Source organism: Mesocricetus auratus, unplaced genomic scaffold (assembly GCF_017639785.1).
Source record: "Mesocricetus auratus isolate SY011 unplaced genomic scaffold, BCM_Maur_2.0 Super-Scaffold_100021, whole genome shotgun sequence".
NCBI classification, from domain to species: domain Eukaryota; kingdom Metazoa; phylum Chordata; class Mammalia; order Rodentia; family Cricetidae; genus Mesocricetus; species Mesocricetus auratus.
The window spans coordinates 28,872,187-28,888,048 of NW_024429202.1; the positions used below are offsets into that span (position 1 = coordinate 28,872,187).

Genomic DNA, 15,862 nt, shown 5'->3' on the forward strand with positions numbered 1-15,862 from the left:
CCTCCGTCCCAGGCTGACCACTCGGCGTCCGTGGTTGACCTCCGAGTCCCGCCCTCTCACCCGAGACGACCAATCCGACGTTTAGACCTTAGTTTAGCAACCAATAACGATAGTGAGGCAGGGCTGGATGGTCTGGGCCTTGCTGCTCTTCCACCACGGGAGGGCGCCCGAGGCTAACGAAGCACCAGGAGGAGCAAAGGCGCGGGGTTCTGCTGCGCACCCCGCAGGAGGCGGGACGGTTCGTGCAGCCGAGCCTTGTAGGGTGTGGGGACCAGGCAGCTTGGCCGGCCTGGCAGTGTTTATGTCGCATTCGTCAGAACCGAGGCCTCGCGGGCTCCCCAGGGCACAAGAACTCTGGACGCCGCCCACAGTTCCTCTCCTCCCTTCTTCCCGGCATCACCCGAGTCACAGGCCGTCCATGGGCTGCACAGTGACCGCCAGAAAGCCATTTATCACCCTAACCCTCGTTCCTTAACAATCCATTGAGAAGCAAGTGGCCTGAGGGCAAAGCAAAGACCAGGCCCACCTTTGTACTTAACCCTCCGCCCCCTCAATGGGCACTGGCTGACAGCATCCTCTGGGCTGACATCTGAGCTAAGGGAAACACACTCAAGCATAATCCAGCCTTCTGACCCACACACACTCAGGGAAACCAGGACTGCAGCCGGCTCAAGCTGTAACCAAGTGTTTGGGGGTAGGGGAGAGCCGAGGGCAGGGGGTGCCCACTATTGTGGTCTCAGACTGCCCCTATGCGCCAGTTAGATTTATCTAAACCAGTCGTGCCCAAATTGCTGCCAACAATAACATTGAATTCAACTTAAAACGTCATTATTTTCCCCCTATTTTCCTTTCTGAAACATTTGCTGGGCAACTCCCATCCAGGGCACTCAAAAATGAATCCAGGCTGGGCCTGTTGTTTTTCCCAGTAACATCTGGGCCTGTACTCCCTCACTAGAATAGGGCCTGGAACTCCCTGGGTGGCAGTGGGGACTACTATCTTTCCCTACAGATGGGACAGAAAGCTACAAGTAGTTCCTCCGACCATTGAGCTTGTCCTGAGCTGTCTTTAGAAAAACACTGTCCACACAACCTCCAGAAGCTTCTAGGTCCTCTCCTTCAGACCCCTCACCCCATGCTCACCCTTCCTGGAGTTCTGGGAAGACAAACCCCTTCTCCACTTCCCCCAAAAAGCTGACTTTTCCCTGTGGCACCAGGCCAAGTCTGGTTCCCAAGAGGACATAGCCGTGGTCTGGTTCCCAGTCCCATAGGCACCACTGTGGGAAAACACTTGAGTCTCAGCTGGCGCCTCCAGAGAGGGGGCACAGACAGGCATTAAGACCATGATGGGCCTAGCCCAAAGGATGGTTCCCTCTGGGTCAATAGATAGGTTTTAGTCAAAACATCTGCACACCAGAGTTAAGTTTCATTTTCTCCATTTTATTTCTCAATATAAAAATACTCAAATATTTACAACAAATAAATATGTGGGGACACAATAAGTTACACTGTTAGGAGCCCTTTTCCTAGAGCTGGGAGAGGATATGCCAGTATCCACAGCATGCCCATCTTCTCCCTCCCCTCCCCCCAACAACCTTTCCCAGCCCTGTCGGAAGAGCACAAGTATAAAACCACTGAACCCAGAGGCCAAGTGGGAGGCCCTGCCCACCCTTCCCCCTGAAGCAGGAGGCTCCATCTCCCTCCCCCCGCCCTGAAAACATTCACAGCCCTAGGAGCAGGACTAGGCCCACCCCTGAGTCCTGCGTTCCCCTCAAAGGGGTACAACACCCTGTCCATCCCATCCCCATATGTACATCACTGTCCCAAGCTCAGGACAGGTGGGGTTAGGAGAGGCAAAGTGGCATGACCCCCTTCCCCTTCATAGCTCCAAAGACTCACCAGGAGGACCCCAGGCCAAGGGAAGACTTGACAGAGAGAGACACACACACACACACACACACACACACACACACACACACACACACACACAGAGTCTCCATACATACATGCACCGACACATATATGCACAAACACCCACATCTTGAAACTTCTGCCTTGCAAAGTTTTGGCTGTTGGGGGTCCCGCGTGTCTGAAATTCACAGAGGAAGGCGTGCCTCCTGTGAGGCTGGTGCCCTGCTGAGCCACACCAAGTGGCGGTGCCCACGCTGAGCAGGTCCTCATGGCTGGGCAAACGCTGGGCAGTGTCTGTCGCGGAGCAGGTGCCCCTGCCATGTCCCTGAGGTAGCTGGTGCCTGTGCAAAAGTTAAGAGTGCACCTCCCAAGAAAGCCCCGCCGGTGAGGTGGGTGGGGGGTTCCCTCATACTGAGGACTCCTCTGGGTTAGAGTCAGGCAGTGGCTGGCGATGCTGCAGTTTGCGGCGCAGTTCATCAGAGAGCTCAGGCAGTGGGTGACCAAGTCCTTCTTGGTCCTCCCCTCCCAGCTGTAAGCGCACATAACCATTAGCGTTTGAGTTCCGCCCGCCCCCTAGGTGAAGCCGAGTTGGAGAGGGCAGGGGCTGACCAGGTATGCCAGGAGGCGGAGAAGGGGGCCCGCCCCCAGGCTGGCACCGGGCATGACCAGGCACAATCTTGAGAGAGCCATCTGAATAGTAGTAGCCAACGGGATCCCAGAGTTTCTCGTCTGTTTCAGGGCCAGGACGAAAGGGGGGACTGGTTGGTTCCTTGGGCAGTTCTAGGGGGTACACCAATGTCCTCTCAGCTGCCTTGGCACCCTTTTCTAGCTCTTCTCGAAGTCGCCGACGAAGTGACAAAACCAGCAGCAGCAATACCAGGCACACGGCCCCCAGAGCCACCACAGCTAGCCACACAAACCCCAGGTTTTCCAAGGGAGCCCGGGCCTCCATGGTCACTGATGGGCCAGCCACGACAGTAACACGGTAGCTTTCTGCAGGTAGCCTTGTCCCCTGCTCCTCCAAGTAGCATCGATAGGGCCCAGCGTGGCGAGGCTGGGCAGCCATCACTACCAGCACCTCGAGTCCTGGGTCATAAAGGAAGGAGCCAGGTTGCTCTGCAGGCAGCTCCTGGTTTTTGAAGGTCCAGCGAGCACGGGCCAGGTTGGATGAGAGGTGGCAGGGCAGAACCAGGTCTGTGCCTGCTACTACTGTGATGTTCTTGGAAGTAGGTCTGACTGCAGGGGCCAAAATGAAAGAGAACAGCATTAACACAGGAAACCAGAGCCAACAGCAGGAGATGCGCCAACTCTGGCTGTGATGGGGGCCCATCCCCAAAATAAAAAGCAGAAACAAAAAACAGCTCACCCTTCTTAATGCCATACTGGTTGCACAACGTTGAGGGATCCAAGTTTGTCACTTGTTGGATCAGAAGGGATCTGTAGGGAAATGAGAGGACATCAGCAGGTGCTACTCCAAACCACTTTTTTGTTGTTGTTTTTTCGAGACAGGGTTTCTCTGTGGCTTTGGAGGCTGTCCTGGAACTGGCTCTGTAGACCAGGCTGGTCTCAAACTCAGAGATCCGCCTGCCTCTGCCTCCCGAGTGCTGGGATTAAAGGCGAGCACCACCACCACCTGATCTCAAACCACTTTTGTCTCCCCTCCTGGCACAGATTACCAGACTTACCCTGAGTGGTCACTGGTGGTGGCCACACAGCGGCTGGTGTTGACATTCCAGGCACAGTAGGGGTCCCGGGCAAGGACACAGTCTGTACAGAGGTGGTACTTTGTACAGTCAGCCAGGGGCAACTGGACCAGCTGAGAGTGGGAGCCAGCAAAAATCATCTTCTGCAGAAAAATCAGGCAAAGGGTTGGCCTTTGAGAGGGACAGGCACAGAGAGAGGTAGCTGGGATTTGTGCAGAGAGCATGAGCACACTACACTAGGCACCAAAGGAGGAAGAAGACAAGAGAAAAGTCCAGGCCGGAGGAGCAAACGTGATGAGGGCTTAGCCAGCACAATCCTAATCACTTTAATAGACATGACCCCATTAGACAGGGACAGCAGACGGGGAGGCTGAGGTGTAAGCACACTTGCTCACACACGGTTCAGAGAACGGTTTTCCTCCAGCCCTGGGAGCCTGCACAACAACAAGCATACCCTTCTGGGGTGTTTTCCTCTGAATGGTGACTGCCAAGCTGGGCATTTGCTCCACCCCACGCTTTCCCTGCTGCCATCTCATTATTCAATGATCGGGGAGCAACTCTGAGTCGTGATAGCTGCTAAAAGGCACACAAAGTCCAGAGGGTGCTGTGGATATGCCAGTTTTGCATGAAGGTTAAAAAAAAAAAGCAAATGCTTCAAGGAAAAGATTCAGGAAATTGAGGGCCCGGCAGAGACCCACTGGGCACTGGAAGAAAACTGATGTCCCTGCTGCATGGGTACCAAAAACATCTTAGAGCCTGGAAGGTCTGGTCAACCAGGGCATGACTGAGAGGTTACAGGCAAAGCCCCAGACCCACTTGGAAGGGCCTGAAGAAAACATGACGGCATTTGCCAAGGCTGGATTCTGGGAATGGGGGCCCACGGGGATTGGCTCTATATAAGAACCCTTGGAGGGCAGGTTCCGGTGCGTTAATGCTCTTACTTCCTGGAATGCACATGCACTAAGCGAGGTGTCCTGAGCTGGCCAATCACATGAGCCTGACCAGGGAAGCAGAAAGGCTGGGTGTGAGACAGATGGCGATGCAGAGGGCGGGCGGTGCGGAATGTGTGGCCCATCCTCCTACCTGACTCTGAGACAGCACCAGACTTCCCACCGGCTCCTGGTCAAACACCTGCAGCTCCTCTATCATGTGGATCCAGGGCCCCAGGTTCACAGCCTTCAGCAGCGAGCCATCTCCTGGAGAGGGATGAGGAGAGCATGTAAGGGATGAAGCCTCGGGCCTCGCTCGCGGCATCCCCAGGCTCCCAGCCTTGGGCACACCCAAAGAGCCTACCTGTACCAACGAACAGCACTGTATAGGTGGCACCATCAAGCCCTGTGACCCTATCGGCCACCACGTGTGTGAAGTTAGTGTTTTTCTTCACAAGCAGGGGGCGGCCCCACCGAGGCTGCACCTGCTCCTCCATCAGGGGGTGCTTTTTGATGAAGTTGAGGATGTTGTCAGGCAGCTCCAGAGAACTGGTATAGCCATTGTGGCGGTGCCAATTGTTGATGCACTGCATGGGGAAGGGGCGCGGGGAGGAGAGCCGTCAGCTGGGTGAATGAATGGGTCCCGGAACTGACGCTGGGAACACAGCCCCATGCTGAAGACTCACCGAACCAGGCCGAGGGCTGGGTACCGGGTCAGTATAACGGGCCCACTTCTGGGCTTCCTCACTGTATTCTTTGAAGGGGCCGTCGAACACCTGCTGGATATGTTCCAGCTGGTACTCACAGACTGCTGACAGGTCCATATCACCCCTGGTGCAGCAAAGGAAGGACCCTGAAAATCGGGTCTGGTGCCCACTTGCCCGCACCACACCCCACCTCCAGAGGAAAGACTAAAGAAGGCGGGGCTTGGGATGGAGCAGTCAAGGCCATAAGGTGGCTCTGAGTTGTCACCTGAGGCAGTTTCTGCTCCTCTCCCCCCACAGAGCTTTAAAAGGGGCAGGCCAGAGTGATCTTGGCTGCGAGGCACTGGCCAGCTGGACTTCCTCCAGAGACCTGTGAGGCCCTCACACCCACACACTATCCCCGACCTGACCACCTGCTCCTCCCTACCCCTAGCAACGCCAGAGCCACTCACCACCGTGCCTGAAAAACCCCAAAGAAGGTGGTGTTTTGCCAGGAGGCGCCCAGCAGGGTGTGCACTGACTGAAGCTGGTTGAAGTAGACCTTCCACTCAGGGGCTGCACACACCAAATGGGCTTTTAGGAAAGTCGTCCACTTCTTCTGCAGGGTCCGTGCGCCCCCCATGTCGCCCTGGCAGATGGCAAGGAGACACGGCTGGTCAGTCCCTGCCAAGCCTTCAGGGCCCCACTGCCCGCCGCTGCGGAACCTGGTACCTTACAGACTCGAGCCACACGAGCCACGATCTGCTCAGTATAGCAGTCATACTCCACTGCCCGCTCGCTGAAGAAGAAGTACACCTTGTCATCGTCCCCCGTGAAGCTCCCCACGCTCTCAGGGACATAGGCAGAGCCTACAAAGTGGGGTTCTGGGACAAAGGAAGGAGGGTCAGTGGCGGGGTGCCAGGGCCTTTGATGCCCATCCGTCCTCCATGTCTTCCTGTCCCTAGAACAAGCTCAACTTCCTAGAGCTTCCTCAATGCCACTCGGTGACTCACCATTCAGCCAAAATGCCAGGTACTCTGTTTTGACGGGGTGGTGGGGGCCCATGTTTCGAAGGATAATAGGCTCTGTGCCCAGGAAGTTGTTGAGTGTAGCTGAGAACATCTCCCCATCTATAAGAGAGAAATGGCGGGTCAACTAAGCCAGAGAAGTAAGGTACAGACCACTCTAAAGACAAGTCCCCAGAATGTGACTAGCCAAGTCCCAGAAGGGTACCCTGTCTGAAGGGCAGCCACTCACCCACAAGGATTCCAGTGTGGCCTTTAGCTGGGTCATAGGGACATTTACCCTTCCCGTCCTCAAGTTCTTCACGCTTCATTTTGAAATTGAGCTTGTTCTAGGGACAGGAAGACGGGAATTAATATGGGGCCCTGCGCAGCCTGAAAATCATGATCTCAAGAGTCCGAGGAAGGAAGTCACAGAAGTCAGGGACAGGTGGGTAAGGGACACACCCATAGAGGGGAGTAACACTCACGATGTAGGTGCACTTGGGCTGGAAGGCATAGGTACCACAGACGTACAGGTGGGAGGCATTGTACGGCTGGAGGAAGCAGATGAAGTTGAAGCATTCGGTCTTCAGAGAGAAAGGCACACAAGTTAGTGAGAACTGGGAGTCAGAGACCCGGGATCACCGGGGTCCAGAACGGGGTCCAGAACGGAGAGGGAGGCGAGCATGCCACAAGGGTCTGGCAGGGGAAGCGCCCTGAGCACCCACCTGGTTGCTCTTCCCTTTCCGGGTACATTCAATCTTCTTCTCAGTCGGGGCCCTCCAGGAGATCTGAAGGAGGGAAAGGGCGCATCAGCGTGCCCCAGGCACGCGCTCAGGACGATGTGCCACAACCAGCCGGAGCTGTGCCATGGCAGACACCTGGTCCCCATTCTGACACGAGCCCCAAGTTATCCCTCCTGGCCCAGCCACAAGGGGAGGGTGATGGATCGCCAACCCTGACACCTCTGGGCTGAGGGACAGCCTGCAGAGGCCACACACCCCCAGCCTCCCACTGCCCCACCTCTCACCGCTCCTCGCAGGTCCATAGCCTCTATGCTGAAGGAGAACAGTGCCTCCCGGGCCCCCACATATAAAAGCCCAGAGTGCTCTCTCAGGGTCAGGGTCAGGAAGTCCTGGACTCCCGGCAGGGAGAACCGCCTCACTACTGTGGCCAGCTCTGTAGAAATAGGGACAAGAACAAGGGGTGAATGGCAGCCTCCCTGGGGTTCCAGAGTCCCCTACATCGATCTTCCTTTGTCCAAGGGTCCCCCAGATCTCACCATCACTGTTCTCCCCAGAAGCTAGCACCACACATACAGATGACAGCCAAACCCCTACTGGCCATAAAGGACTTTTTTCTGAAAAGACTTTGGCTCAACAGCTCCACCCTGCCCAGGCTTCCAAAGCCCCTCTTCAGCCTGGGAGGAAGCAATCTGGGCTGCTAAAGGGAAAGGAAGGATATCTCAGCCAAAGCTTCCGGCCACAGGAAGCCATCTGACTGATGGCTCTCACTCAGGGTCAGCGGTACCTCAGGCACAGAGCCGCCGGGCACTTCCCCTGACCCTGGTCATCTCAGCTGTCATTTCCTCCTTTTGCTCTGCTACTTGCTGACCACACGAGGGTCCAGCCAGACCCTGGTGGCAGATCCAGTGGGGCAGGAGGCACAGAACAGTTGTGAGCATTCCTTGTCTAAGAAGCCATTCACGCCAGCAGGCATCCGTGCAGGCTTCCAGAGATGCAGAGCACAGGTGGGACTGGCAGGGTGGCATCGTGGGGAAGGAGGAAGACGTTAGGACCGGGTGGGCAAAGGAACCGGAGACTCAGAGATCAGAGGTGGTGTTGAAGCATGAGACGCTGTGCTGCCTGCCATTCAGTGTGTGTAGGGCATGATCATACACATAGTCATGTGATCTGCCAGAGGTCCCTTTTCCTGGCCACCTGGCCACAGGGTCCACACCTAAGCCAGCCTCAATCTTTGGAGGCAATGACCAGCCAGAGCTGGGTCGGCATGGGAGGGGCTTCATTAGCAGCTGAGTGCAGCCTGCGGGAGGTGAGCTCATCCCATGTCCCAAGAGCCCATAGATGGTACAAACACCTGACATCACCTCTTCATACAGGTGTGCGTGCAAAGGAGCTCTGTCTGCTCAGCTCTGCCTCCTCCTTCATTAAGCACAAGCACATATATATACACCCACCTAGAACCAGCAGACAGCTCCAGTGTCAGGGTCGCAGGGGAGGACCATTAGGTGAATTAAGGGGCTTCTAGGGACAGACAGCGAGAGAGACTGGAGATGGGGTTAGGCTTACACTTGCCCTGGGGTTCAGTTTCTTTCTCTAGGCTTCCAAGCACTAGTGACAATTCAAGTGAGGCACAGGGAGGGTGACTCAGAAACTACCTCCCTTGCACACCAAGACAGTCAGGTGTTGGTTGGGAGTTGGGGGCTGGGGGTTGGGGCTGGGGGGTGGTAAGAGATTGCACATAGTTATCCCAGTGTCAGATGGGGGCAAATCCCAGGTCCCGACCTGCACTACCAGTTCTGTCTGGGTCCCTGGGGCCACTCACATTTCTTAGAAAGCCACAACCACACATATCAGTATAAAGGTGCATGCTTGGGGGTAATTCCTCAGCAGCTGCTCCTTCCTTCAAGCACGCACCCCCTTCTTCCCCCAGAAACCATTCCTGCCGCCCTCTGGCCCTGCCTCCCATGCTTCAGGCACTCACCCCCAGAAGATACTGTCTTCCGGGGCACAAGGTTCCACCACACCTCAGCCCCAATGCCCAGGCCCCACAGCCCTGCTGCCATCAGCCAGACAGCCCAATGTGGGGCCATGGCAAACACCCAGGCTCTGAACTTCAGTCCAGCAGTCCTGCTGAGGGAAAAGAGACTGGTCAGCATCACAGACCGGAAGGGGGCCGCAACAAGAGGTCGGCAGCACAGGCACACACTTGAACACAACTCCCCCAGAGCTCCTGGATCTCCCCCTGCTCCCTTTTTTGGAGCAGACCTAGTTTCTGCAACTGGCCTCTGCCCCCCCCGGGGGGCCCCAGGGGTCTCCCAGAAGAGCAAAGAGAGGAGCTGAGTCAGGAGCAGTAGGCGTGGGCAGTCATCAAAGAGCCTTCTATGGCCTCCAGGCCATCCCTACTCCCTCTCTTCACCAGGGAGTTGTGTAGAAAAAATTAAAAAGGGTCTTCCCTCCTTTCCTTCCTTCAGGTCTAAAAGGTTTTAGAATAATCTTAAGAAACAGGACCTGCTACCTGGGCTCCGGCCAGTCCCAAGAACTAATTTGGGGAGGTGTACCCCTTATTCGGCAGAGGCAGGCAGGCGGTAGAGCAAAGACCCCCAATGGGGGACTTGGTGCAGCAGGCTACGTGCAGAGTTCCCGGCCCCAGCCTGTCCCCTCCCCCAGCGCAGACAATAGCCGGGCAGAGCCCAAACCCGGTTCCACATCAGCAGGGCTGGAGTAGGAGTGGGGCCGGGAACCAAAAGGGCCCAGCTTCCCGAGGCCCCTTTGTTGCCCAAGAAGGAGGCAGGAAGTGGGTGGGATGGGCGTGGAAACGACCAGGACCAGTCCTGTTCTTCCAACAGCCTTCTCCGAGGCACTGACCCTCCATCAGAGAGGCGGCCGGGCAACGAGTAGGCTCCGGCCTTATGGGGATCTCCTCCCCGCGACTGGAGCGGGATCGTGAAAGGAAGTGAAAAGGGTTTGGAAGGGCCAAGGAGGGTTTCTCCTGGAGCACATGGTATGCCCACGAATGGCCCTCGAGGGCTGCGTTCCCCCGGCTCTGACGAAGGTTCTTAACTCGGAGATTGCCCCCCGGGGACCCTGACCTAGGCACTAGGCCAAAGGGCTGAATCCAGACGTTCGGGGACGAGAACAGAAATGCAGAATCTTGGGATTTCAGCCCAAAACAAAGGTTCCAAGCCAAGACCCGGTCCAGGTCTTCCTACCGTGGGCTCTCCCCTCCCCCAGCTCCGGGGATTTGAATGCAAACAAAGCGGCGGCACTGGGAGCGTGGCAAAACCTGGCTTGAGGACGCCCCCTGTCGGCCCAGAATCCCTGCGCGGGAAGGCGTGGGGGGGGGGGCTGCCTTTCCCGGGGCAGTCCCCCTGACACACCCTCAGCTTCCCCTCTACCAATTACCCTACGCTGGGGTCAGAACCCGGTGGCATGCTCCGAGAATCCGCCCGCGTACCGTGACCCAACCCCCAGCTCTTTCCAAGGCAAAAGACACGGACAGCCAGGGGGATGGCGGGGTGCAGGACCAGGATTGCGCCCCACACTTGCACACCCGGAGCAACCGATCGTGGATCGCGGCGCTCCAGCGCGGGACCGGGCGGCCGAGCTCCGATAAGTGGGTTGGTTCTCAGTGCTAGCCCGCCTCCCCAGCAGAACGGGAGGGCGGGGGGCCGCGCAGGGGAAATCCGATCCCACAACATCGGCCACGGTCCAAGCCCGCCCCGAACTTTCCGTCGAGGTGGGGGAACCGGAGCAGTTCGCGGACCTGGCACAAATTCGAACCGCGCGTCGGACAGCCCGAGGGTCTCCCACTGTCCCTAGCTCCACACCCTAAGGCGCCCGCCACTCCGGCCACTGGAGCTGCAGACATTGCTTGCCTTGCTGGTGCTGATCGTCCGCTGGGCAGCTCGCGGAGGGCTTGAGGGGGACCCGGATCGGACAGCTGTCTGCGCTGCCGCCCCGCCCTGCATCCCCAGACGCTGTCCCCTCGTGCGCACGCCAGCCCCAACCCGAGTCAAGGGGACAAAGCGGCAGCTCCGGGGCCCCAGGGCTCCGGCCTCACTCACCTCTTCCGTGCAGCTCCAATCCCTGGGCGCCGCCCTCGCGTTCGGCTTTGGCCGCGGTCCTCCGCTACCCCCGCGCCGCTCCAGCACGCGTGCGCCCGCCAGCACGCCTAGGGTGTCCGGCGCCACCACCCCGCAGCCCCAGCACCGCTCTCGGCACCCCTGAGCCCGGGGTCCGTGCTCCACCGCGCCGAGAACCGGCTCTTTCTCCGCTGCTGCCACTGCTCTCCGCCCCCAACCCTCTGACGTCAGGCGAGGAGGGTGTCGAGTGGTGGCCGGGGGCGGGACGCTAAGGCCCGCCCAAGAAGGGGGCTGCGACCCGCTGCCTTGCTTGCCCAGTGCTGAGGCTTGGGGACCCTTTGCGACTCTAGCCGCCGGGGAGTCAAGGTCTACGCCACGGCGCCTGGAGGGAGGGGTGCGGGGAGGGACTCCAGGCGTTGCCACCGGGAACCGCACTCACCTGGTCTTCCCGAAGTGTGCCGTCAAAGCCCTGCGGCGGGCTGGGCTCAAGGAGGGCTGAGGGGCTCCCCTACGCTCCAGTTACAGGAACGAAAGCTGGCGAGCCATTTTGGGATGCACATCCGAAGGGAGGGAAGAAACGGAGGAAACTGACGGCTCTCTCAGGGGTTAACCACAATGGTCAGTCTTTTGGCTCCAAAGTCGTCCTCCTTTCTGGCCCTAACCCTTGGGCTGGAGGGAGCAGCTAACAGGCAGAGAAGACCCCCAAGTCTCCAGGCAACTCCTTTCTTCCAGGCTCCAGCAGAGCCTACCACCAGGAAATGACTCCTGGTGCCACTCGGAAGGTTGATGAAAGGGGCTGAGGGGAGCTGCGCTGACAACACTACCACCTTCACAACTGCCAGCTTCCGCCCCCAGCCGCTCCTAGATAACCTGTAGCTGTGGCCTCCTGGGCCCTGCTGGATGGCCAGTCCTCCTTCCAGCCAGGTGGCCCTCAAGCTAGGCAGCAGGGCTCAAGGACCCTCGGGGGGGAAGCTGCTCCCTACCCAGAGTCAAAGGACAGGGATAAAGGGAGGTAAAGGTCTGGAGATTTCTGTGGTAACTTTAAGCCCCAGGTGCTGTTCTATAGGGGAGAAACACGTCAGACCCCATCAGCAGATCTGGAGTATAAATCAGTACGACAGCGGCTTTTGTTCTGGGTTAAAACTTGGCATCTGAAAAGTAGAGACCAGCAGAGCAGTGCGGATCACTGAGAAAGGCAGCCCAGTTTGGTTTCTGTAACAATTGGGTCTTTGCTAGGACACAAAAGGGCCCTTCTCCCTCACTGGCCAGAACCACGTTTCCCAGCTCCTTTCCATTAGGAAGCAACGCTGCAGCCTTGGAGATGCTGGAGAGAAGAGGCAAGTCGGGTACTGCCAGGGGTGGGCAGTTCCTGCTGGAGCTGGCCATCGAGGAAGACAGACATGCAGGACCTGCCTCTTTCTCACACTTGGTTTCCATCTCAATAAGGGTAAGCTGCTGCACAGCCTGTCCAGGCATTTGTTCTGTTGTTCTGTGCTGCCAAATTTCCTCATGTCGTGCTCAGAACACTGTAAAAACTGAGTATCCTCGGCCCTGAGAGACTGAAGCAGGACTTCCAAGCCAGCCAATGACTGTCTCTCTCATTTTATCAGAAAGATTAAGCAAGATCTAAAAGTGGCTCACATTCACATAAACAGCAAGGTAAATTTTTTTGAGTGAGGTCTTGGAGTGAATCTATGTCCCAGCTGCTTGGAAAGGCTGAGACAGGAAAGTTGTGAGCCCTTGAGTTCATACCCATTCTGGACACCCTAATGAGACTGTCTCAAAAAAAAAAAAAAGCTGGAGAGATGGCTCAGAGGTTAAGAGCATTGGCTGTTCTTCCAGAGGACCTGAGTTCAATTCCCAGCAACCACATGGTCCCTCACAACCATCTGTAATGAGATCTGGCACCCTCTTCTGGCCTACGGGCATACAGACAGACACTGTACACATAATAAATAAATAAATCTTAAAAAAAGTTGAAAAATGGAAAAAAGACACTTGTATCTCCTTTGCAGGGCGTTGGTGGCACACGCCCTTAATCCCAGCACTGGAGAGGCAGAGGCAGGTGGATCTCTGTGAGTTCGGAGGCCAAAGTGAGTACCAGGACAGCCTCCAAAACAATACAGAGAAGCCCTGTCTCAAAAAAAAACAAAACAAAACAAAAGCTGACCGGCCAATAGCTAGGAAGGAGTATAGGTGGGACTTCCAAGCACAGAGAAAGGAAGTAGAAGAAGATAATCAAGGCACAGGAGACATGGAGGGAGTTGGATATATAGAATAAAATAAAGGTAAAAACCCATGGGCAAGCCGGGCATTGGTGGCGCATGCCTTTAATCCCAGCACTGGAGAGGCAGAGGCAGGTGGATCTCTGTGAGTTTGAGACCAGCCTGGTAGCCTGGTCTACAAAAGCTAGTTCCAGGACAGCCTCCAAAGCCACAGAGAAACTCTAAAAAAATGTCAGTTGAGTTGTGATGCCATATCTACCTACCTACCTACCTATCTATCTGTCTGTCTGTCTGTCTGTCTATCTATCTGTCTATCTCTCTATCTGTCACCATGCACATAGCTAAAGCTCCCTTTCCTTTTCTCTCTCACCTGTAAGTCTTGCCCCCAGGAATAAGGACTACTCAGTAGTGATCTGAGCTCCCTGGCTCTACCTCCATGGTGGCCCCAGTGGAAAGTTTCAAAAGGTTTTGGTTTCACTGGCAGGGACAGTATTCTGTACCTTCATGGCAGGCACTAGGGTCTTCTAAGCCAGGGATGGAGGGGGAAATAAGACTGCTCCAGTAACAGAGCCCGTGAACCCCTCCCCACCAGGCTTCTCACCAATAGGGTTCCACCACCTCCCGTCCACGGGCCACCTCTGCGCATTCCCTGCCACACTGTATTACTACCCCACAGGCAGGTGGGCAAAAGACAAAGTGTCTTCGCGTATGTTCATGGTTCATGCTTGTTAATAAAAGGACAGCTGGCAGAAAAATAAGGATCCTGGACCTCCCATCAAGAAAAAAAATTAGCAATGCTAAAAAAAAAGAAAAGGATGTATATCTGTATAATCTCCCTAGGCTGCCTAGCATAGCCTATGGAATGCATCACACCCTATTCCTATTGGAGCCTGACAGACCAGACCCCCCATCTGTTCCCCTTTGGCTAGAGCTTAATGCTGTGCCCAAGTAAAGGAAACTGGAGAAGACATGTTAAATGCCCCCAGGACCCACTGAGTTAAAGTCCATCCTTATAGAACCCCAATATTGATCATGGCACCCTGCTTCTTAGCAGCGACCCTCCCCGAGCTAACTGGTGAAAGAAAGGCCTACAGTCAGTTGTTGCCTCCCCACAGGTGGGAAAGTGAAAAGACCAGGGTCAGCCCTGTTCCAAGGGGTGCTCTGACCACTGTGACCCCGGGAACTGGGATAGGAAAAGGACTTCCTCGGTCTACCTGCTTCCAAAGGGAGAGTTATCGAAGCTTTCCACGTAGGAAGCTTTTCCCTTCCCAGCCCTTCCTTCCAGCATCACCAAGAGGAAGCAGGAAAACATCTGTCATCATAGCCCAGGATACTGCTTTTTCAGTGACTTCTATCAGGATATCCCCTGCCTTTTCCCAGGAGCTTAGGGTCAGAAACCTGGAGGGCAAATGGTAAAACAGTCAGCTTCATTCCAGAATTCTTGGCCTCGAAGTGGCTCCGTTTCTAATTGATCCCAACCCAGTTTTAGGGCTGGTCAGCTCCCAGTTGGTCTCAGAACAGGACAATTACGTGACCCAGGGGACAGTGTCCACCCTTGAGTGACCTCACATTGCATACCTCTGCTCAGGTTGCAGCCAGGCTTCTGGATGGGACTGAGATGTCACCAACACCTCTTCTCCCCTGTATCTATTTCTCTCTCAGGGATGAGCATGTTTGGGGAGTAAGGAGCCGGGGAGGACTCCAGATGTCTACACTGGTACACACCTTAATCCCTTTTCTTAAAGCCAGGTAAGGGCAGCTTCAAGAACTGGAAACTCCCCAGCTCAGCCTCTCAGGCCTTCCCACCCCCCTCTCTGCCCTTGGCAATGAGAACAAGAGAGGGAAATTTCAAGGTGATTTCCAGGTTTCCAGAGCAAACTCAGTTAGTGAGGATGAACGTCAGGATGTACAATGTCAAACAGGGGTCCCGAAGGCAGGGTGAAAAGGGCTGGTTCTCTCAGGGCAGAGACCTGAGGCTGCCCTGGTGGCTGCTGCTGGGGTGAGGGTATGCCAAAGGGGCATGTGATACAGCCAGGAAGAGCAGCCACAACTATCAGTCAAGTCCCTGGGCATCCGAGTCACCTGGCTCTGGAAAGGTTTCTTCCACTTCTCATTTGGCAAAGGCTTTGAGACAGAAACAATGTCCTCTGTGGTACCCAGTACTGTGCGGAGCCTATGCCTTGTTTCTAAATAATAGATGCCTCTAGCTCCTGGCCTTCTGAGGACCCAGAGAGGGAGGTACCTGTGTCAGAAACAGACCTAGGAAGGTATGGGGTTTCGACTTCAGGTATGTTCTTTTTTTTGTGTTTCTGTCTCCTAGTCGGTCCCTAATCCTGGAACATATAAACAGAGAAAATGGTATGCAGCATCCATGGGGAAGTTCCAAGGGCCATCACCAGCTGAGACGTGGACACAAGTCAAGTTGGCAGGAGTTATCCTCTGCCACCTCCTGGCTCCTCCTTATACCTACTGCAAAGCTCACTCTAACCCTGAAAGTGTCTGAAGGGACCAGGGATGAGCATGGATTCTGTCGGAGGAGTAGACGGATAAGAAAATAAATAGGGGCTGGGGGTTGCTCCTGGAGG

The 15,862-nt window shown here is 55.9% G+C and overlaps 1 protein-coding gene across 3 annotated transcripts; it reads right to left on the bottom strand.

Annotated features, from left to right (window-relative positions):
• Window positions 1–1,416: 1,416 nt before the first annotated feature.
• Sema4c (semaphorin 4C) lies at window positions 1,417–11,203 on the bottom strand. Of its 3 annotated transcripts, none has more exons than XM_013117381.3 (15): window positions 11,035–11,203; window positions 8,952–9,097; window positions 7,258–7,406; window positions 6,956–7,018; window positions 6,716–6,814; window positions 6,481–6,577; window positions 6,237–6,353; window positions 5,956–6,107; window positions 5,697–5,872; window positions 5,227–5,371; window positions 4,905–5,127; window positions 4,695–4,807; window positions 3,594–3,754; window positions 3,275–3,345; window positions 1,417–3,144 (listed from the first exon to the last, which is right to left on the bottom strand). In XM_013117381.3, the coding sequence occupies exons 2-15, from the start codon at window positions 9,058–9,060 to the stop codon at window positions 2,315–2,317; spliced, it is 2,505 nt and encodes an 834-aa protein (XP_012972835.1). In that variant the 5' UTR covers window positions 9,061–9,097; window positions 11,035–11,203; the 3' UTR covers window positions 1,417–2,314. The 3 variants fall into 3 exon arrangements, with proteins under 3 accessions (XP_012972835.1, XP_012972834.1, XP_005075460.2); XM_013117380.3 differs by having other exon boundaries at window positions 8,952–9,100; XM_005075403.4 differs by lacking the exon at window positions 11,035–11,203 and having other exon boundaries at window positions 8,952–9,835.
• Window positions 11,204–15,862: the final 4,659 nt, after the last annotated feature.

Excerpts from the sequence above, each read along its gene's own strand:
- Sema4c (XM_005075403.4), bottom strand. The coding sequence starts at position 9,126 with ATGCTGACCAGTCTCTTTTCCCTCAGCAGGACTGCTGGACTGAAGTTC. Across the intron at positions 5,873-5,955 it reads GTGTGGCTCGAGTCTGTAAG|GGCGACATGGGGGGCGCACG; the intron begins GTACCAGGTTCC and ends GCCATCTGCCAG. Across the intron at positions 5,128-5,226 it reads CCAGCCCTCGGCCTGGTTCG|TGCATCAACAATTGGCACCG; the intron begins GTGAGTCTTCAG and ends TTCCCCATGCAG.